This window comes from Ctenocephalides felis, unplaced genomic scaffold (genome assembly GCF_003426905.1).
Source record: "Ctenocephalides felis isolate EL2017-DRISC unplaced genomic scaffold, ASM342690v1 CF-g0.4_SCAFFOLD_03199, whole genome shotgun sequence".
NCBI lineage: Eukaryota > Metazoa > Arthropoda > Insecta > Siphonaptera > Pulicidae > Ctenocephalides > Ctenocephalides felis.
Genome location: NW_020539353.1, coordinates 1 through 22,123, shown reverse-complemented (window position 1 = coordinate 22,123; position 22,123 = coordinate 1). Strand labels below are relative to the sequence as shown.

The 22,123-nt window shown below is 30.9% G+C and overlaps 2 protein-coding genes across 2 annotated transcripts; both read right to left on the bottom strand.

The window, feature by feature from the left end:
* Positions 1 to 5,096: 5,096 nt before the first annotated feature.
* LOC113381919 (toll-like receptor 7) lies at positions 5,097 to 8,798 on the bottom strand. The gene has a single exon (XM_026620565.1). The coding sequence runs from the start codon at positions 8,796 to 8,798 to the stop codon at positions 5,097 to 5,099; it is 3,702 nt and encodes a 1,233-aa protein (XP_026476350.1).
* Positions 8,799 to 18,944: 10,146 nt separating this feature from the next.
* On the bottom strand, positions 18,945 to 21,207 carry LOC113381918 (gastrula zinc finger protein xFG20-1-like). The gene is made up of 5 exons (XM_026620563.1): positions 20,686 to 21,207; positions 20,415 to 20,615; positions 20,198 to 20,344; positions 19,812 to 20,129; positions 18,945 to 19,731 (listed from the first exon to the last, which is right to left on the bottom strand). Exons 1-5 carry the CDS (start codon positions 21,152 to 21,154, stop codon positions 19,289 to 19,291), a joined length of 1,578 nt encoding a protein of 525 aa, XP_026476348.1. The 5' UTR covers positions 21,155 to 21,207; the 3' UTR covers positions 18,945 to 19,288.
* Between the last annotated feature and the right edge of the window lie 916 nt (positions 21,208 to 22,123).

The following is a 22,123-nucleotide window of genomic DNA, read 5'->3' as shown; positions in this document are numbered from 1 at the left end:
TAACAAATGTTTCCATAAATTTTTTATAACAAATACACGCATAATAATTAAATACTCAACAACCCAACCAACCAACTAACCGATCAACCATGTTGATTGTAATCGGAAATATATCCACCAAATTCATTTCTTAACAAATCTATTCATTTAGTATATTCTCTGAACAAATATATCGAGAATCTTCAAACAACTATCCACAAATTATTATTAGTCAAAATATTACATTCATCATTTGGTAGCAGCTTAAGCAAATCCAACTTAGTGATAAGAGTACAAATTAATAAAATAAATTTAAACAAAAAGTGTGTAAAAAATAAACAAACTCTTAAATTATTAAATTATACAAAAATCACAAGTGCTCATTAAATAAATCGATCAACATCTATATAAAAATCATCAAAATAATTTTAATAAAAAATAATAACTGCAAGATTTAATAAAACAAATAAGTGAAAGGTTTCCAAGTTTCAACTTCAGTACTTGTTTTTTATGATACAATTATTATTATTTGAACAAGAATTCAGCGTATTTCATTAACAAAAACAATGATAGATATAATTCAAGAAGAATGCAAAATTAACGGTTTATTTATCATAAATAAAAAAAAAACGCAGGAAATACATTATTATCAAAAATCCATCCAATTATAAAAGACAATCCATTCTTATAAGAATTCTATTCAATTTTATTTCAATTCACCATTTTATATCAATTTTAGCGTGGGAAACGACCCAAGAATATATTAATTGATAATAAATGTTTCCATAAGTTTCCATAAACTTTATTTTTGTAACGAATACACCCAGCAAATTAAATACTATAACACATCAACAACTTATCAACCACGTTAATTATAATCGGAAATATACCCACCAAATTTATTTCTTAACAAATATATTCATTAAGTATATATTCTCTGAATGAATATATCGAGAATCTTCAAACAACTATCCACAAATTATTATTAGTCAACTCAAACAAACTGTAATTCAAATAAACAAAATTTATGTCAAACTAATAAAAAGCAAGTTTCTGGAAAACAAACAAATTCAAGAATAAAAGAACTAACAACGCCATCATTTTAAAATCCTCGATGAATTTAGACAATGTTCAATCTGAAGCAACTATTTATGAAAACTATTTAAAAAAACCTTTTAACAACTAATAATATTGTAAGACTAAAACCTTCCAACGATAAAGAAATATTCATTCTTTAAACAAATCTATAATAAATCATAATCAATCACAAAAATAAAGTACGAGAACAAAAACTCGACATACAAGAATACAAAACAAATTTAATTAATTAACTGTCAAATCAAATCACATTAACCAAAAACAAACAAATTCAAGGATACAAGAACAAACGGCAGTGCAATTAAGAAAGAACGAATAAAATTGAGACCAAAATCCTCGAATGACTATAGAAATCGACGAATTGAAGCTCTTTAACTAACAACACCGTCGAAGAATTAAAACTGTGTACAATCTAAACAAAGCGACTACTTATGAAAACTATTTAAACACCTTATAAGAACTAATATTATTGTAAGACTGAAACCTTCCAATGATAAACAAATATTCATTTATTAAACTAATCTACAAATCATAATCAAGGTTCCATAATTTTACGCAGCATTTCAAAGCCTATTTCTTTTAAAAATCAATTATATTTTATACAAAATAGAACTTTAAACCTCATTGTCCAGTCGTTTTCTATTGTTAGAGACAGTGATTAAAAAATAACAGATTATTACTCGATATGAATTAGTAGTACCTTGGTATAGACTCTATACTATAGAGTATTTAGATTTTATCTAGGAATTTGCAAGCGTATGCATAAGAAAAAAAGTTAACCATCGCCAAGACGAATTTTATCATTGATTATCAAACTATTTATTACTCGATGATTTGATACGGTGAATTTTCATTATAATAAAATAATAAATGTGTATAATTTGTAGAAAGATGTACAATTTATAGTTTATTTTGTTTAAAACCATTGACAGCCAATTTGATATGACGTGGGGGCACAACAATTTCTATAAAAGATATCTATTCATTGAGTTTCTAGACGTTCAGTAAAAACAAACTCTTTATGTAGCCGACTATCTTGATCTTGCTATCACCCGAAATTTGTTTGCCTCTAATTCAGTTTGCCAGTAATAACATCTATAGCTATTGATAATTTAACAGTTAACATTAGCAACGATAAAAACTTTATTACAAACGCGAACGCGAAACCAAAATTACTTTAGATACTACAGAACTAATTGACAAAGCAATAACAAATCTTAGGAGGAATGCAATTAACAAATCGATTCCTACCCCAAAAACGTCATCAAATCCCAACTTTTTACCACAGGACATACTTGCAGACGTTAAGTTAAAAAATTATGTTCGTAAACAATGGCAAAACACAAGAGACCCGAACATTCGACAATTACTTAAGCAATCCAGGCAGATCTCAACTAACATCAAACAATACCACGACATCACTTGGAAAAACAAGCTAGATAACATTAATTCAGGGTTTAGCACAATATGAATCACGGCCAGAAAACTGACAAAAAAACAATCCAACCTACCTACACTTATTACAAATGACAACAGCTAAACGAAATATTAAACTTTAGATCAAACCGAAAAAACGTGACAACATTTATAAAAAAATAAAAAGCCGAAAAGCCCCAGGACATGGCAATATACAAAATATAATTATTAAAAACCTTCCCATAAAAGCTATAATCCTTCTTACTAAAATTATCAATAATATCCTTGATACAAACTACTTTCACAATCAATGGTAAATTTCAAACATACTTCCTTTCCTTAAATCCGGAAAGTCTCCCCATCTCTTCTATGCTCGTTCAGTAAATTAGTAGAAAAAGTTATATTAAGACATATTAACAAACATATCATTAATCATATTCTTCTTGATTTAGACCTAAGCACTAGACAGCACATCCACTCACTATACCTACAAAACACGTTAAAAATAAATTAGCTAACAAAAAACTCCCAGGAATGCTTCTATTAGATATCGACAAGGCTTTTGACACTATTTGGCATAATGTCCTTCTATACCAAATGATTATTAAAAAATCTCCCTCCAACATTATCCACCTCATCAAATTTAATATATCAAGTAATGAAACAACGGTTGAAAAAAATTATAAAATTACGAAATGCGACGAGTGCCATCAAAGTGAACAAACCCAGGAAAAATCAGATGTAAGAGAACTAACAATAGATACAATAAAGTTATATGAGGTCATACCTGAAAAGAAACTACAAGAATTTGACTATGGGGTGATTCATCGACCAGCAGAGAAGATGAGACATGTGGATGCTCTATCCCGAAACACCATAAAGACGAAGAGACAAAGTGTGTGAATGGACTTATGCTATTGAAGAACTATTCAATAGAAGAAGAATCTTCTATCTTTTTTTCCAATACATTTAAATATACAACTGTTTTATTTTATACGATTAATTTCATTTTATAATTATACTACAAGCATTATATGTAATTAACTAATATCTACATTAAGACACTTTGAAATGTTACAGAAATTACGAAAAATATTACTAACACAACTTTCGAAATTTATTGTTGACTAACAAGAATTTTATATGACATAATATTTCTCTGAAGCCTAGAAATTCAAATATACATCTACAATTTTAGCTGGAATTTTGTCTGGACAAATGTAACAGCATAAATATATTATACTTTTGGTGCGTATATATCATGTTCTGTAATGTTAATTAAATATTCAAAGTCCAAGATCTTTGCATGAACGCGGAAGCACGCCATTCCGGGAATTTTTCACGTCCAGTACCTGATATATAAAGCCAAAATTATCATTGAAAACTAGTGAGTCTTAAGAGAGAGTCTAGTCAAGTGATGATGCCTTAAGAGAGTAGTCTTAGAATATCTTACGAGAAGATTGTGTCTGTCGGAATTGCAATAAGAAGAAATAAATAAAGTGTATAGTACAACAAGTGAATTTTATATTGGATTAGAAGTCGATCTCTTTCAGCTAATATCTTACTGAAAGGGCTCACTATTCCGAAGAGACTTATTTATCAAACCAGTAACTCAAACTTACTTCTACTGCTCGACCCAAGGCACCAGGAAAGGGTTGGACGAACTTATTACCTAATTGGATAAAGAATCTACTGTAGCTACCATTGATTTGGAGCGTGGATCTACCAACATTGGACCACAACCCATACCTAGACCTACTACCAACTACTTATATCATTTCAATCAATCGGATATATTTGAGATGATCTTTGCGATCAGTTGATAGAAAAAATTAAATTATCTTCTTTCGCGTTGCAAGAAAATGAGGCTACCAATATTGCTAAAGAGTTGCGCACTTAATAACATCATATATAATATGTTATTATGGAAAATGATATTACAAAAGAGTTGTTATTCTGTAAAGCAATTGAAGGCAAATCTTTAATTGAAGGTCAAGTTTTTAACATGATTGATAATTTTTTTAAACAAAATGGTATTATTTTATGGGGGAGAACTGTAGGACTGTGCACTGATGAAGCTCCATCTATGGTAGGAAAAAGTGCTGATCTGCAGGCGCTAGTTCGAAAAGTGACTCCTCGTACAGTTTGAACGCATTGTATGATTCATAAGGCAATCTCTTGTTGCAAGAAATATGGGTGAATAATTATATTTAAAGTATTTGAAATTATAATTAAAGTTATTAATTTTATCAAAAATAGTCGATTAAGAAAAAGGCTTTATGGAAAATTGTATGATGACATGGGCTCAAAATACTACTTTATTATTGTGAAGCACGTTGGCTTTCTTAAATAGGTAAATTTAAATACCTAATTTTCTTAGGTAATACTCTAAAATATATTTTATAGGCTTCTAAATTATATTATATTTTATTATTAAGTTAAATAAGGTACCCTATTGGGCGTGAATTGACCCACCCAACTAGGGTCAATTTGCCTAAAATTAGGCGGAGGAACTTGTCCAAAATTCGGAGGCAGTTGACCAAAATTAGAAGGATGCTGACCGAAATTTGGATCGAAGTTATTTTGGCGTACATTTCTTCGTTCTAGTCCGAGTCTATGCTGGAGTAGATGTGTTCAGTGGCCGTCGTCGCAGACGAGTAGTAATTGTTTTCTTCGTAGTTTTCAAAATCGTACATATCAGCCTTGGCGTTTACGTTGACACAATTCTGTTGCCTAATGGCACCTGTTGTCGTGTTATTCTCTAAAGTATGAGTAGTTGCTGTCAGATTTTGCAGCTGCTGCAAATTCTTACCAACTTTCGGTAAATTGTACAGCAAGCGTTTTGTAAAGTTTTTATCATCAGTGGATATCACATCTTTAGCAGTCTTCAAAAAGGGTTTGAAGTCTTCATCCAGGTCATGCCTGTGTAGTTTCTGGTCCTTTAATACTACCAGACGTTTCTGGATTGCTAAATTTCTAAAAACCTGGCGCAAATTCGGTTTAATCCACTCAGTTTGCAAAAAGTTGCGCGTTAAAATCAAAACTAGGCGTTTGGAGTTCTCAGAATTCTCTTGGACACTTGTACCTTGTCCATCACGATGCAACAAACAAATCTTAAACTTATCCTTCAAATTCACCAAAACATACTTCTGCAAATACTCCAAATCCTTTTCACTGTACAAAATCATTACATCGTACAACAAGTTATCGAATTCTGGTTGGTCGAATAAGGTGACACCAAATTTGGAGTACAGACAGATTTTCAAACTTTTTCTAATAACAAAGCATAGTAGGATGCTGAAGATTACTAGAAGGAATAGAATGAGTACAGTGGCTAGTAAGTAGATGTAGTCTTGTGAAATTTCATTGTTTTTGACGTAGAATTCTGAGCAAACGTTTTTGTCGGATTCGATGTTTAAACGTTGGATGACGCCACCTGAAACGCAGTGTAAATTGGATAAGTCTTGGATTTTTAGCAGGTTGTTTTGGACAAAACTAGCGATTTTTTGCAAGTTTTTGCAACAGCATGCATACTGGTTTGAACCTAGCCAAATTTTTTGCATGGTTTTCATGTTCAAGTCAACGAAGTTGACTAATTTGTTGCCATCCAGTCTTAAAACCTCCAGACTGGTCAAGCCCTTGAAAGTTGTGTTATCAATATGGGTTAACTGATTATTTTGTAAATATAGTTCTTTTAACGCGTCCAAGTTAACAAATTCAAAACCCTCAAACACTTGTAGTTTATTATTAGACAAGTCCAAAGTTTGCAAGTTGAGTAAACCAGCAAAAGTTTCATTACTAATCACCTCGACGTTGCTCGAGTTCAAATACAACTTTTGCAAGTTTTTGCGTCCAATAAAAACATGGTTGTCAAGTTTCTGGAAATTATTACCATCCAAATAAATTTCAGTTGCGTAAAAGGGTATATTTTTTGGTATCTCTGTACTACTGGTGCCATTATTGGCAGAACTTCCACAATCTACAATATTGGTGGACCAGTTGAGATTGTTTAGACATTTGCAGTTTGATGGGCATATCATTTCACATTCGCAAGCAAAAAAGTCACAACAATGGCACAAGACGAAACAGTGGGACTTGTACTCGCACAAGAAGTTTGAGGATTTCATTGTTTTTAGTTGTAAAGTTTTGCTGGTTCTTACATTGTTTTCAACGTTGCACACAATGTTCTCCGAGTCCATGATTTTGGGATACCTGTGCGTTATCAAATCGTTGTTGGAAATATTATTTATATTTAGCAAAAAGTCCATGCTGCAATCACAACGGAAAGGGTTACCACTTAGGTAAACTTCTGTGTTGGTTTTGCCACCAGAGTTTTCCAAAACCTTAGGCAACTTCAAACTATTCAAATCCATTTGTTTGAGTTCATTCGCGTACAAATCAATCCTGGTTAGGTACTTTTTATAGTAAAAACAGTTAGCGTGGATTTTCCTAATAAAATTATTATTTATAAACAATAATTCTACGCTATCAGGTATGTTCAGGTTAGAAATTTCCGTCAATCTGTTATGACTAGCATCTAAAGTTTTTAGTTTCAACTTGTCCTGGATTTTGTAGTAGTTACCCAAAACTTCTATATAGTTGTTGTGGATATCCAACCACTTTAGGTTAAATGGTACAAAAGCGTAATCAAACCAAATCAAATTGTTCTCCGACAAATTCAACCACAGTAGGTTCAACAGACTTGAAAAAATACCATCAACGTCCATCAGAAAATTTTTATCCAGGCGTATAGCTTCTAAATTCTGGTTACCATCAAAAGTATCCCTATCAATTTGCTGGATTTTGTTTTCAGCCAAATTCAAAACCTGCAAGTTTGGTAAATTTTGGAACATTGGTTTGGACAAGTTGCCTATACGATTGTCTATTAACCTCAAACCTGTAAGTTGGTTTGAATTTTTGAAACTGTCGTTCTCAAAATTTTCAATCAAGTTTTCGCCCAAGTCTAAACTTTTAAGCATCTGCAAATCCTGGATTGCTTTAGGAATCCTGGTGATTTGGTTAGAACTCAAATCGAGTTGTTTTAAATCCGAGCAATTTTTAAAAGCGTTGATGTCTATGGAGTTGATCAAGTTGTTATTTAAAGTCAGTTTGCTTAAAACAAATAAACCGTTGAACAAGTTGTTATCGATTTGGTGCAACCTGTTTTCAGCCAAGTTTAAGGTATGCAAGTTGTACAAAGGTAGGAAAGCGTTTTCGTCAACGTATCCGATGGAGTTGTTTTTTAAATCCAAAATTTGTAGAAAGAACAAATCTTTGAAGGTTTTGGAGTCTATACGTGTCAACGCGTTGTTGGATAAATTCAAAACAGTAAGTCTGATCAAACCTGTAAAAATATTTTCATCAATATGATGGCTGGACAGTTGATTAGAACTCAAATCAAGCACCAAAAGTTGTTCCAAACGATAAAACAAACCTTTGGGTAACTCGAATAACAAATTGTTTTGCAAATGAATCTCCCTGATTTCTCTTGAATTGAATAACAACAAATTTGGTAAACTTTCAAGTTTGTTGAACGACAAATTTAGGATCCTTAGACTAGTCAAACCTATCAAACTTCCACTGGACACGTCTGTAATATTATTATGCTGCAAGTGCAGTTGTTGCAAACGCCTTAATTTCGAAATTTGCCAAAAATCACCAATATTTGCCAACCTGTTGTAACTCAGATCCAAAGTCACCAATTCTTCGCCTCCAGAACAACGTTCTGCACCTGCAGGAAACCCTAACTCGTTTGCAGATTTGATACGATTATCAGTCAAATTTAAGGTCTGCAAAGATTTTAAAGGACACAAAGTATTCTGTTGCAACAAATTTATATTATTACCTGCCAGGTTTAGGCTTTGGAGTTCGTTCAAACCCTGGAACGACTCTTGGGATATGTTCAAGTTTTTATTAGCGCCCCAGAGTTGGTTATTAGATTTCACTGATAGTTTTTTAAGTTGGCTCAAACCGTGAAATGCAAATTTAGGTAAGAATAAAAACTTACAATTTTCTATATTCAACTCGTTTAAAGCCTGGAATATCAGGAACAAACCGTCCCCGATGTTGCTCTCGAAGAGCAACATCTCGTTACAAGATATGTTGAATTTGGTCAAAACTTCTAATTTTTGGCTGGTGACACCTAAATTTGAAAAGTTTTCGGAACTACGTTCCAACGTCCTGATTTTACACGACATTTGGGTTTTGGATAACACTTTGGTAGTCTCATCCTTTTCGTATTGACACAAAGAATGGACACCATGTACCACAAAAAATAATAGGATAAAAAATTTGGGCGTAGCCATTTTGTCTAAAATTTAACAAAACTTAAAGTAAAATATATACTTAATTAATCATACTATCTAGTATCCTGGTTAATCCTGGAGTCACTGTATCCAAAAAACAAGTCACCACACAACTTTTGTTCACCACATCACCACAAATTAAAAAAAAACTTTGGGAAAATAAAATAAAAACAAATCCAAAACTTTTTTGTTGATCATTTGTTGTTATTTGATTTTAACTTTTTTTTGTTCATGTTTTATTTTATAACTACAGCTTTTGGTTACCACTTTTGTCTAATTTTTGAACCTGTTTTTTGTTGAACAAAAGATAATATTTCACGCAGGTCGTAAAAAAACTGTTCCCAGAATCAGACAAAAAACTTTTTTAGAGTCCTGGAATATTTTTTGTGACCACAAGATTAATTGAACGTTGACACAACTTGAGAGAAAATGAAAAAATTGAAGCAAAAAGCACTTTTTTGTTGTTATTTTTGTATCACGAGCACTAGATGCAACTTTTTTTTGACGTCCGACAGTTTTAGTACTAAATTTAGTAACAAAAACCAAAATTTAGTAACGTACACACTAATTTTCCAACATTTCCAAAAATGTTTGTACAACTAGCAATTTGTAGACACAAAAATAGTTCTTTAAGGTAAATTTTGTTGCAAAAAACAAATTTCTGGATACACACACTAATTTTTTTCACTTTCAATTAACTAGTACTAAAAAATAGTACTGTATACTAAATTTAGTCCTCTTGACACAAATTTTCGTACAAAATTCTAGACAAAAACACTAATTTTTATAGTTAGTCCAAGTTTTTTTTTGCATAACACACTAACGATACGGGATCTAATTGTTTTTCAACCACGAAGTACTAAAAAATTTGGTACTAATACTAAATTTAGTTATCAGGAACCCAAATTTAGTATCAAAACAGCATACACACACTGATTTTTAGTTTGCACCAAATTTGTGGCACAAACAATTAGTGAAGCAAGTTTAAGTCAATTTTTAACTACCAAGTACTAAAAAATTTAGTACTAATACTAAATTTAGTTAGCGAAAACTAAACTTTAGTATCACACACTAATTTTTGAATTTATATAAATTTTTTGCACAAACTGGCAGGTTTTAATGGCTTTTCAAGTACTAAAAAAACTAGTACTTTATACTAAATTTAGTTAGCAGGAACCAAAATTTAGTACCAAAACAGGATACACACTAATTTTTGAGTTTGTACAAATTTTGTTAGACACAACTATTTTAGTACAAATTTTGTATTTTTACTTGAGTAAGTTTTAGTTCTAGTACTATTTTTGACCACCAAGTACTGAAAATACTAAATTTAGTAAGCACAACTAAATTTTAGTATATAATCAGCATAAATAGTTTCACTTTTGTTGCACAAAATTGTTTCAAGTCAAATTTTGTGGATAATCGATTTTCAACCACCAAGTACTAAAAATAGTACTCGTGCTAAATTTAGTTAGCAAGGACTGAAATTTAGTACAAAATTCTGGACCCACACACTTTTTTGAGTTTGCCCAAGTTTTGTTGACTGATGATCCTGGTTGTTTTATCAGTTTACTTTATTGTTTTAAGTCAAATTTTGTTGAATCGATTTTCAACCACCAAGTACTAAAAATAGTACTTGTACTAACATTAGTTAGCAAGGACTAAACTTTAGTACAAAATTCTGGACGCACACACTTTTTTGAGTTTTTTCAAGTTTTGTGATGCCGGTTGTTTTATCAGTTTATCCAAAATTGTTTCCAAAGTTTTCGACAACCACCAAGTACTAACAATATTAACACAAACTTTTGTTACTAAAAACTTGCACTTTGTCACAACTTTAAAACAGTCTTCACTAAAACTCCTTTCACAAGTAGAGTTCTTTTTGCTCTTCAACAGATTTTTTTGTTTTTTTTTTCAAACTTCTCTCTAAAACTTTATTTATCAACCTATGCTCCAGTTAATGTATGCATATTGTTTTTCGTTGATGTCTCACAATTTTTAGTAGCACCTCCACTACCTGTGAAGTGTGAATGCGGACTGAATTTCATTTTACCAGACATTAGCAGACCGCCAGACAGGGACGGCACTATGCGTGTTTGGTGGTGGTCGGAGAGAAAGAGACGGGGAGAGGGCGTGAGCGAGAGAGGGATAGAGCGGGAGAGCAAGATAGGTGACGGGTTAGAGGGAGACGGGTGGGTTAGAGTAGAGTCCTTTTTGCTCTTCAGTAGAGTCCCTTTTGCTTTTAAGTAGATTCCTTTTTGCTCTCCAGTAGAGTCCCTTTTGATCTTAATTAGAGTTCTCTTTGCTCTTAAGTAAGGGCCTTTTTGTTCTTTGGTAGAGTCCTTTCTGCTCTTCAAACTATTTTTATCGAACTATTCATCAGAATAGTTTTCTTTTTATTTAATTAGGTCATTCGTAAAGTCCTCTTTTACGTATTTATATAACTTTCTCGTCAGTAGAGTTCTATTTATATTTTCTATGTAATTTGCTTGTCCTTATTTTTTTTGCTATTTAATTTGTTTGTCAGTAGAGTCCTATTTTTCTTGCTATTTTATTTGCTCGATAGTAGGGTTTTTAACTTCTATGTAATTTGCTCATACTTACTTACTTTTCTTGCTCGTCAGTAGAGTCCCATTTTTAATTTCTATGTAATTAGCTTGTCAGTAGAGTCCTATTTGACTGTACTATTTTATTTGTTTGTCAGTAGAGTCCAATATAAGAGTGCTATTGTATTTGTAGGTAAGTAAGGTCCTATTTTTTATGTGTATTTTATTTTATTTTTTATTTTTATGGAATTTGCTCGTCAGTAGAGTCCTATTTTTTCTTGCTATTTAATTTGCTAGTCAGTAGAGTCCTATTTCTGCTTGCTATGTAAATTGTTTGTCAGTTGAGTCCTATTTTTATTTGCGATTTTATTTGCTCGTCAGTAGAGTCCTATTTTTCTTGCTCGTCAGTAGAGTTCCATTTTTAATTTCTATGGTATTTGCTCGTCAGTAGAGTTCTATTTTTCTTTATATGAAATTGATTCTAGAATTATATTTGATTTTCTCTTCAGTAGAGTCTTTTAATATTTTTTAGATTCCTGTTTTTATTTGTTAGACGTAAGTAAAATAACAGCAATTTGCCAATAGACCAAAAAATATTTACTACGATCAAAAATATACATATTATAAAAATATTCTCAAAATCTTTCACTTTTCATAAGCCTATAATATTTGAGTGTGTTCATTAAGACAATCAGAGCTTTTTGCATACAGTTTCACTAAAATTGTTTTAATCAGTTGTTAATTGTATTAACGAGTTTGTTTGTTAGTAGAGCCCTCTCTTATCTTTAGTAGATATTTCTGTTTAATTTGCTCGTCAGTATAGTCCTTTTGCTAGCTCTCCAAAACGTATACTTATTACTAAAACTATAAAATTTAAATAATTTTATATCTCTGTGTTCTATCCCTTACTTCTTTGTATTCCCCTAAGTATGCATTAGACAAAGTCAGCAATACGAATTTCTCTGAAAAAACAAGAACGGCATACGACTGACTTGTGTGCGACGAAGACGAAGATATAGAGGTATATATATTCCGCAAAGGGAATGAGAGAGACAGCGCTATACGAGCGCACAAGCATGTGTGCGTGCTCAAAATGCATGAAAGGGATAGAAGGAGAAGAGATGCATTGTGTGTGATTCTCAAAGTGCGGAAACAAAGTTTGAGAATATTTTTATAATATATTTTTTGACCGGAGTAAATATTTTGTGACCCATTGGCAAGTTGTTGTTATTTACTTATATGTGATAAATTACAAAAGGATTCTATTGATAAAAAAATTACATAGTAATTTTAGAACGTAAAAACAGGTCTCTACTGACGAGCAAATTTAATATTGACCCAAGATATAAAAAAGGACTCTACTGACGAGCAAATTAAATATCAGATTAGACGATAAAGAAATGGCTCTACTGACAAACAAAATAGTAGCATAGGAAATGCAAATGAGACTATTATATAGAGCAAAGTAGATTTCTAGTAGAGGTAGAATTCTAGGTAGAGTAGATTTCTAGGTAGAAATTTTCTACCTATATGAAAAAGAAAACTCTACCGATGAACAAAATTAACTTTAAAAAAAGACTAACTACTAACTACTAACAACCAAATTAAATATAGACCTGAAAGACAAATAGATGATTTTACTATCGAGCAAATTAAATATAAACACAATAGACCAAAAGAGGATTCGATGAGCAAACTGAAAATTGACCTAAAGTAATAAATAGGACTCTACTGACGAGTAAACAAAACTGCAAGCTTGGGTATAAAATGAAGAAGAACTGATGAGCAAACTCAAATTTTGTAAAAAAAAAATTAAAAATGACTTTATTCACAAATAAACAAAATCCCAACTTTAACAGAAAAATCAAATTCAGTATTGGCCTGAAATATAAAAAAGGACTCTACTGACGAGCAAATTGATTATCAGACTAGAAAATAAAGAAAGGACTCTACTGACAAGCAAACAAAATAGAAACCAAGAAATTTAAAAAAAAATCAAGGATAAAAAAATCTTACAATTGATTATAAAAGATTGAACTCTACTGACAAGCAACCTTGGACAGCCTGATGTCAAGCAGCAGTAACAAACACTTACATAATTACGAATTATGATTGGATTCTAGTTGCAAAATTAACCCTTTCGAAATTTATATGAATTTTGCCGCCGGAGCGTCCGAGTGGGAAAGGTTAATACCCGCCTAGGGCAGCCTTATGTCAAGCAGAAGTAACAAATACTAAAACTAATTCATTTGTTTAAATGCACTAATTCAAAAAATTCTGCAGGACGCACCGTTTGTACTACAATTTTGTAATAAAAATATATTAATTCGTGATGAGTCTAGCATAAGAACAAATACTAAAACTAATTTTTTTTAATATATTATACTAGACATAAATGATATTATCAAGATTTGTCCCTCAGTTGTACCAAATGAGTCCATTATCAGGTCCTTGACCACCACTGCATATATTTTTTATCAATGTAGTTTTATAATACGAGATCGCCTTTTACGTTTTTCCGCATTTTTACTCTTCATTTTTATTTACCGATTTTTATTTACGATCTCCGGGGGGTGCTCCACTCTTTGTTTGGCCGATATAATTTTTTTACAGGATGGCAGAAAGGACCTTTTCTTTGTACTCTTCGATGTTCCACAAATTTTATGATAAGTACCTACTGTTGGCGATTTAGGAGAGACTGGGGAAAATAAATAGGGAATTTGAGATTTTAGCAAATAGTGAATCACCCTGCCACATTATTTCAATTTATATTTTTGGCCAAGAATCCGTTTGATCGTCGGTAGAGTTTATTTTTTCAACATTTCAAGACTAATTTTCTTTCTAACTTTCAGGTTGAAATTTATTTTCTTTTCACCTTCTATTTTGTTTGCTTTATTTTTATTTGCCAGTACAGTTTTATTTTTTCATTTCATTTTGAGACTCAGTTTGCTCGTCAGTAGAGTCCCTTTTTATATTTTAGGTCAATATTAGGGCTCTTTAGTATTTTTTTTTATCTTCTTGACTGCTAATTCGTTTGCTCGTCAGTAGAGTCTTTTTTTAATCTTTTAGTCCGATATTTGATTTGCTTGTCAGTAGAGTCCTTTCTTTATTTTTTAATCAGATGTTTAAATTGCTCGTCAGTAGAGTCCTTTTTCAATCCTTTAGTCTGATGTTTAAATTGCTTGTCAGCAGAGTCCTTTCTTTATATTCTAGTCTGATATTTAGTTTGCTCGTCAGTAGAGTCCTTTTCCCTTAGATTTCTACAGAAAAATTCAGTTTGCTCGTTAGTAGAGTCCTTTTTCCTTACATTTCTACAGAAAAATTCAGTTTGCTCGTCAGTAGAGTCCTTTTTCTTCAGATTTCTATATTTAGTTTGCTCGTCAGTAGAGTCCTTTATTTATTTTCTAGTCTGATAATCAATTTGCTGGCAGAAAAATTCGAGAAAAAATTGATATATGATTTACATTTATCCACAGCATCACCTAGATTCAAAAAACCTCTGATATTTAGTTATGTTTATATTATTATTCTTTGTGTCAAACATTTTATCGCAAATGAAAGCGATATGATAAAACGTTAAAAATATCAGTACAAGAACTATATTCTTTCATTCAATAATACACCAGTCAAATTAAAGCTAAAAAGGCCTTCAGTTAGGAACAATTCGCATAGAGCTGAAATTTGGTACAGATGTTAAATAGGCCCTTACAAATAAAATGTCAAAAGTCCCCATCGATCCGACATCTGCGATTTTTTTTATTCAAGTGAAAGGTACAAAATTCTAGTTTTTCAAATTTTTCACGAAAACCATGTGGACAAAAGTATTTGTGTATTCAAATTTCGCGCGGGTCTTATCTTTGTAATACAGAGTGAACTTGTGAAGTATACTATGTTACTATACGATTAGGCCACATCCAGCAAATAAATCATATTATATTTTAAATTGTGTTTTGGTTAATGTTATTATTTATTTTCTTTATTACCATAAAATTGGTCCATCTCACGGATAGTTAAAATCAGTGCATATTTAGTAATACTATAACCAAAAATACACATACAAGTTTTATTTTCTTTATTACCACTATGACATATATAAAAAAATATGTTTGACAGATTTGTTTATTATAACATTATCTACAAAAGTATATTCATACATTTTTTTCTTTAGAGTCACCATTTCTGAGTTATTGCCATTTAAAAAGTTAAAAAATCTATCTTCTTCATAATACGCACACATTTACGCACTGTAATATACTATGACGCGCATTTATTCTATAAGACGTTTCGATCCAAAACGTCGATGAAAAAAAAACCGACAAACCTAACTGCAATCTTGATTTAAAAGATCTAGGCTGAACAGCAGCTAAATGGTAATAAATATATCCTGACTAAATATTATTGGTTGTTATCATTATATGTGTGTATTATATTAATGTGTGATTTAATTTCAGTTAGCCAGAGTTGACGTATTTGATCTAAGTGATAAATACTGAGTGAATGTTAAAGTTAAGCATCTAACAAGTAGAATATCTTTATTTAATATATAATTAGAATCATTTAAATCACTCAGAATACACGTTGTTATAGGTTAGGTTGTTTGTATAGAAGAGGACACACGAAGCTAATTTATGATAATATCACATTTCTTTGTCATACCAACATACGACGCTCAACCGAGAATGAACAAAGTGTAACAACATTGAAAGACAAAAAACCTATGTGCGTCAAACAAAACTGTCAAACAAAAAAACAAAACTGTCAAACGTCAAAATAGTACACCCATTGTTATATTGTCTCTCACCTCTCACATTTAGACACCTTTTAGACAGTTAAATAGAAATCCCAATTGTAAGTATATAATTATTTACGAAAGCGGTTCTTTTACATTTACATGGTCATACATTGTCTCTTCACAACCAATATTATTTCAGGGAACCAAACATATAGTTATTCAAAACCTAGTACAGTTTTGTTAGAAATTATTAGGAAATTTTTAATTAGGGCTTCGCAGAGTGTCTTAGTATAGTTATTTTATTTACCCAGGTAAATGTTATTCAGGTTGTTTTTGTTTGCTTAGTGTGTTTTATTTCTATTGTAGGGTTCACTGAATTAATATTAGGACTTCAGCCTGAACATCAAAATAGCTACAAGAGTCTTGTAGCATGTAACATCTGATTATTAGAACTTAACTCATATGTATGCATGTATATATGTATATATATATATATATGTATATATATATATATATATATATATATATATATATATATATGTCAGTGTGTTTAAGTCTTGTGTAGTCGTAACATCTACAAATATCTTCCAAAAAAATCGAGTGTTTTTAACAAAAAAATATTAGTGATATGGATATATAAATTATTACAGAATAAACCTGATGATGGAACGTACCTAGTTCCGAAACGTCGTATTAAACATCTTCAAAAAACAAATTGTTTTTTATTATTGGATTTACTGTTCGGAAAAGAAACAATCAATATATATATATATATTAAAGGCTAGCATATGTATAGTAATGTAATAAACTTAAATTCAGTCCGATATTGTTGCCTATTTTTATCTTTAAGTGATCTGATTACTTTTTCTAACAATGATTAACATAGGTAATAAGAAACACAATTAAAACCATCTATTTCATCAAATATTTTTATTCAAAATATATACACATAGGTACTATTTACAATATAAAGCATGTCACAGGAAACATGTAATAAATAATATAGAATTAATATAAATAATATAGAATAAATATAAATAAGATAGAATAAATATAAATAATATAGAATAAATATAAACATTGAAATTAAAGATAAAAAAGAGAGAAGAATTGCATTTTGAAGAAATGATTAGCCAAACCAAAGTTAAACCGAACAATAAATGAAAACTGAATTTTAAAATTTAAATGGAAGTATGGACAGAAACCTTGTTATATAACTTCCACCAACCGAAAAACCGTATTTTTTGTAGAAATGCTATCTTTCACCACACGGAAAATATATTAACATAAATATGCTTAGATTAATCAATATCTTTCATCACCCGAAAAAAGTCTTATTTCAATACTTATCTTTCACCACTAATGTATTATATTCAAGTACTTATCATAGAGAAACATGTTTATACAATTGATATCTCTCACCAGTATATTCTTTACATTAACTTATCAATATTTTCATCAAATTATTGTAAAAATACATATTCACAAACACACACATCCTCTATATATATAAATGAAATAGCTACATTATATTTGCAAACGTCATAAAGTCCATATTGATATATTGCCATCATGAAACAAGACTAAATGAGAATATGGCGTTATTATAATATTTCTTCACCATTCTCCAAAATAAAATAGACTATAAATTATGGTCAAATATATGTAGCATTTCAAATATGCTTATCGCCTAAAGTCACAATAATTTGATAAGTAACATTTGTCCACAATTAATCGTTTGTTATTACAGTTCACAAAAAGAGGAGGTGAAATATGAGACTCTGTATTTTTGCACATGCTAATAATTAGCAAAGTAATGGTTAATCATAAAGAATAACAAAAATATTGAAAATAATATTTATAATCATCTATAAATAATATATATAGATAATAGAACTAGAGAATAGAATAGAAATTTATAATAGAACACAAATAAATAAAATAAATAATATAAATAAATAAAATAAATAATGGAAAACAAAAGCCAACTTTTAACATATTGTGAATGAATATATTAAATATTGGAAAAAGATTTGAATTATTATACTGAAGTATACAGGTTTTATACTATATTATATATTAAGGGCATCAATAATTACCAGGAAAGATATACGAAACATCAAATGCAAAGCTGTGATACCATATACTACATATCTAGACAAGAACGATAAAACCAGTGTTGAGAAATGGTTTGAGAACAATAAAACTAGCAACATTTACAAAATTTTATTTTACAAAAAGCCAGGCCTACAAGATGATATATTAGAAGAAGACGATGTTTTAGTGGTTATAATGACAAAATATGTATCCATGGAACGCATGGTACCAATCGATGAGTTTGGTGCAGGCTATTCTGTTGCATTTTGCTTTTCCAACCCGCAAGATGAAACCATATTCAAGTAAATACATGACGCAGTGGGAAAAGTTATTACTACTACTTTTATGTCTGACGACGCGCCCTAACAGACAACCACTTGCTTTGTACATGGCATGTCTCAAGAAGCTGGAAGGGGGCTCTAAAGGCTAAAATTAACTAGTTGGTATTGGTATTTTGCCTTGAGGCAAGTTACATGAACATCCCGATATGTGTAAATAATCGACTTAATAAAAAATTAATTTATAAGTGATTAAAAGTATTCCGAGTAGATTTATTACACATAATTGAAAACGAACGAACATGTTAACTTGGATTATTTTCTCTATTATATATATATATATATATATATATATATATATATATATATATATAATATAGTATATTTATTATGGGCATATTGTTTCAGGAGAAGTTTAGGAATTAATACAAACGTGTTTCTTGAAAGCTATCATAACAAATTAAAGAGCAAGATTCTAGGACATAAATACTGCAGGCGTCTGGCCAGAACCATTGACGGTGTTTCAAAAGTTGAAAGAGATGCATTCCATCAGAGAAACCTAAGAGACAAGTGAGGATAAGTCATGTAAAAAGTTTTAAAATCGTACCTAGTAATATAAGAAAACAAATAGAACATAAAGAATGGCGAGTTCAGTCTACTGAAGATGTTAATGCACATTATAAAGTTTCAAAAACCTGCACATGCGTGAATTATTTAATAAGAACCAACATTTGTAAGCATGTCCATGCATGTGCAAGAATCTTTCCAGCAAACACCGGATTGGATAATCGCATTTTGGAAAGGGAAATGCTTCTAAAATCAAACCAATTCAGAAGCCTAAACGATATCAACAGGATATCCTGCACCAAACTCATCGATTACAAGTAAAGTATGCAGATGGAATCCATATGCATTGGTACCATGCGTTCCATCGATACATATTTTGTCATGACCAAATTCGTTTAAAATTTGAGCCTGCACCGTGGTCATTATAACCACTAAAACATCGTCTTCTTCTAATATATCATCTTGTAGGCCTGGCTTTTTGTAAAATAAAATTTTGTAAATGTTGCTAGTTTTATTGTTCTCAAACCATTTCTCAACACTGGTTTTATCGTTCTTGTCTAGATATGTAGTATATGGTATCACAGCTTTGCATTTGATGTTTCGTATATCTTTCCTGGTAATTAATGATGCCCTTAATGGTAAATGTCCTTCATATGCTGCATTTCTAATATTTTCCAAGATTATGTCATCTGAAATTCCTGCTATAACTTGATCTATAAAAAAAATTGTAGAGTTATTAATAAAACAAAAATGTATTTAGTTTTATAATCATACAAGTCAATTAAAAATTTACCCTTGATATGTTCTTTCAGGCTCTTATCTAACGAAATAAATTTTATATCTTGACTGTGTCCCACATGTGTCTTCCAAAATTCAACATGAACTGTTCCATTGTGATTAATAGTACAACTAATCCTTGATGGGCAAGCATATCCGGTTTTGTTGCTCGTTTTAGTAAACAAGCATACAGTGGGTTTTTGGTCATATGTATATGACCTGTGGCAATCGAAATAAATTGTCTTGTCATCAGTTTTTGATTTATATCCTGAATTGCATTTTACATAATGCGAAAACTCCTTCCGCTCTATGTCCGCTTTCCACAATTCAAAAACTACAAAGTCAAAAATGTAGGTAATTGTGTAATTAGGGTTATAAATTATGAGAGAGAAGACTTCAAACCTTTAATGTTTTGAAACACAAACTGTTCATAATCAATTGTAGTTTTGTGATAAAACTCAATATGATCGTATAAACCTGTGTACCTAGAAAAAACAGAGGAGCAGGGAGGGAGTGGACATTTTATTCTGGATTTCCTTGATGGTGTACCTACAAAAATGATTTATATGTAACACAATAATAAATAAAATGAATGTACATATATAAAAGCACTACATACCTATAAAATTTTCCTTAGTACTGATTGGGGAACTGGGAATGGGAGGCGTGTGAATTTGAACTTTAGTAGAGGAAGTACAAGGATGTGGCGATAAACTTACGTGGGAATGTTTGTGAAGACGATCTGATATGGAAGGAGCAGAGGTAAAAGATGAGCAAGCAGAAAGTGGATATCTTAGTTTCTCTTTTGTTGATGGTGTACCTACAAAAATGATTTATATGTAACACAATAATAAATAAAATGAATGTACATATATAAAAGCACTACATACCTGTAAAATTTTCTTTAGTACTGATTGGGGAACTGGGAATGGGAGGCGTGTGAATTTGAACTTTAATAGAGGAAGTGCAAGTATGCGGCGATAAATTTACGTGGGGATGTTTGTGAAGAGGATCTGATGTGGGTGAAAGTAAATTGTAAGGTGATGTCAAACAAGTAGTATATGAGGTGGGTAAAGAAGGATGCTTTATATTTGTTTTAGTGGAGGAGGAAAGGTGCGTAATGTCTTCAAAAGATACCGAAGAAGATTGGGCAGGTGAAGGGTTAGGGATATTATTATGAACTTGGCTCACATGACGAGTTAATAAATATTTAAATTTAAAAGTTTGAAGGCAGAAAGCACATGCATAGGGATAAACAGCTCTTGGCTCTTTGTCATGTTTTTGTCTCATGTGGCGATACAAGGAGCTACGAGCTGTGAATGGAATCTGACACTCGGTACAGAAAAAGTCGCTGTCCATGTTGCCACATAAGTAAAGTAATAAAGTGAAATATAAAATAAAAGTAATGAAGGTAATAAAACGTATCGTAATAAATGTAAAGAAAATTAGAAGCGAAAAAGTAAATATATAAAGTGAGTATCTAAATGATATTAATTCTAAACTAAATATAAACTTAAATGAGCAAAATCTAAAAATAAACTTATAAAATAGAATGTAACGTAATGTAAATGAGCAAAATCTAAAAATAAGCTTATAAAATAGAATGTAACCTAAAGTGAAATAAAAGTAAGTAATGTAAATGAGCAAAATCTAAAAATAAGCTTATAAAATAGAATGTAACCTAAAGTGAAATAAAAGTAAGTATCTAAATAGTAAAAATATGAAAGGAAAAAAAAACTTACGCAAGCTAAGTAAAAATCTAAAAAAACACTTAACTAAACTAAAAAGAAACTTACGCAATCTAAGTAAAAAATCCTAAAAAACACTTATTGTAACTATGAAATATGAAAAATAAGCATGAATTATAATAAGAAGCTTACTAGAGCAAAAAAAGCAACGCAAGGAAAGCGATCCAGAGCAAAAAAAACGAAAAACCGAACCGAAATATGTGAAAAAAACTGTTATAAATAAACAAATAAAAAAAAAGAATAGAATTAGAAATAGCAACAGAACGAAAGAATTCTAATTACACGAAAAGAAAAAGCAGAAAATATAATAAAACGCTTACTTGAAACGAAACCGACGCGACGCACAAAAATGAGAAAAGAACGCGGGACTAAATATTCCACGAAATGACAGTTTATACCATAGATAAAAGAAGAGTATATGGGTTATGCTCTATCCCGGAGCCAACTTCAGAGCGTAGGTGTTTTTTGAAACGTCAAAACCTATCTGTCATGTATCAGAATTTAGTGGCTCCTGAAGAGGACATATATTTTGTACAAAGCATAGTCGAAACCTATGCGCAAGATGCACGCTTTGCCCGGT

Bases quoted from the DNA above. Each gene is read 5' to 3' on its own strand.
- LOC113381918 (XM_026620563.1), bottom strand. From the start codon at position 21,154: ATGGACAGCGACTTTTTCTGTACCGAGTGTCAGATTCCATTCACAGCT. The intron at 20,345-20,414 runs GTATGTAGTGCT...TCATTTTTGTAG, and splicing joins TACTAAGGAAAATTTTATAG to GTACACCATCAAGGAAATCC. The intron at 19,732-19,811 runs GTAAATTTTTAA...TTTTTTTTATAG, and splicing joins CCTGAAAGAACATATCAAGG to ATCAAGTTATAGCAGGAATT.
- LOC113381919 (XM_026620565.1), bottom strand. From the start codon at position 8,798: ATGGCTACGCCCAAATTTTTTATCCTATTATTTTTTGTGGTACATGGT.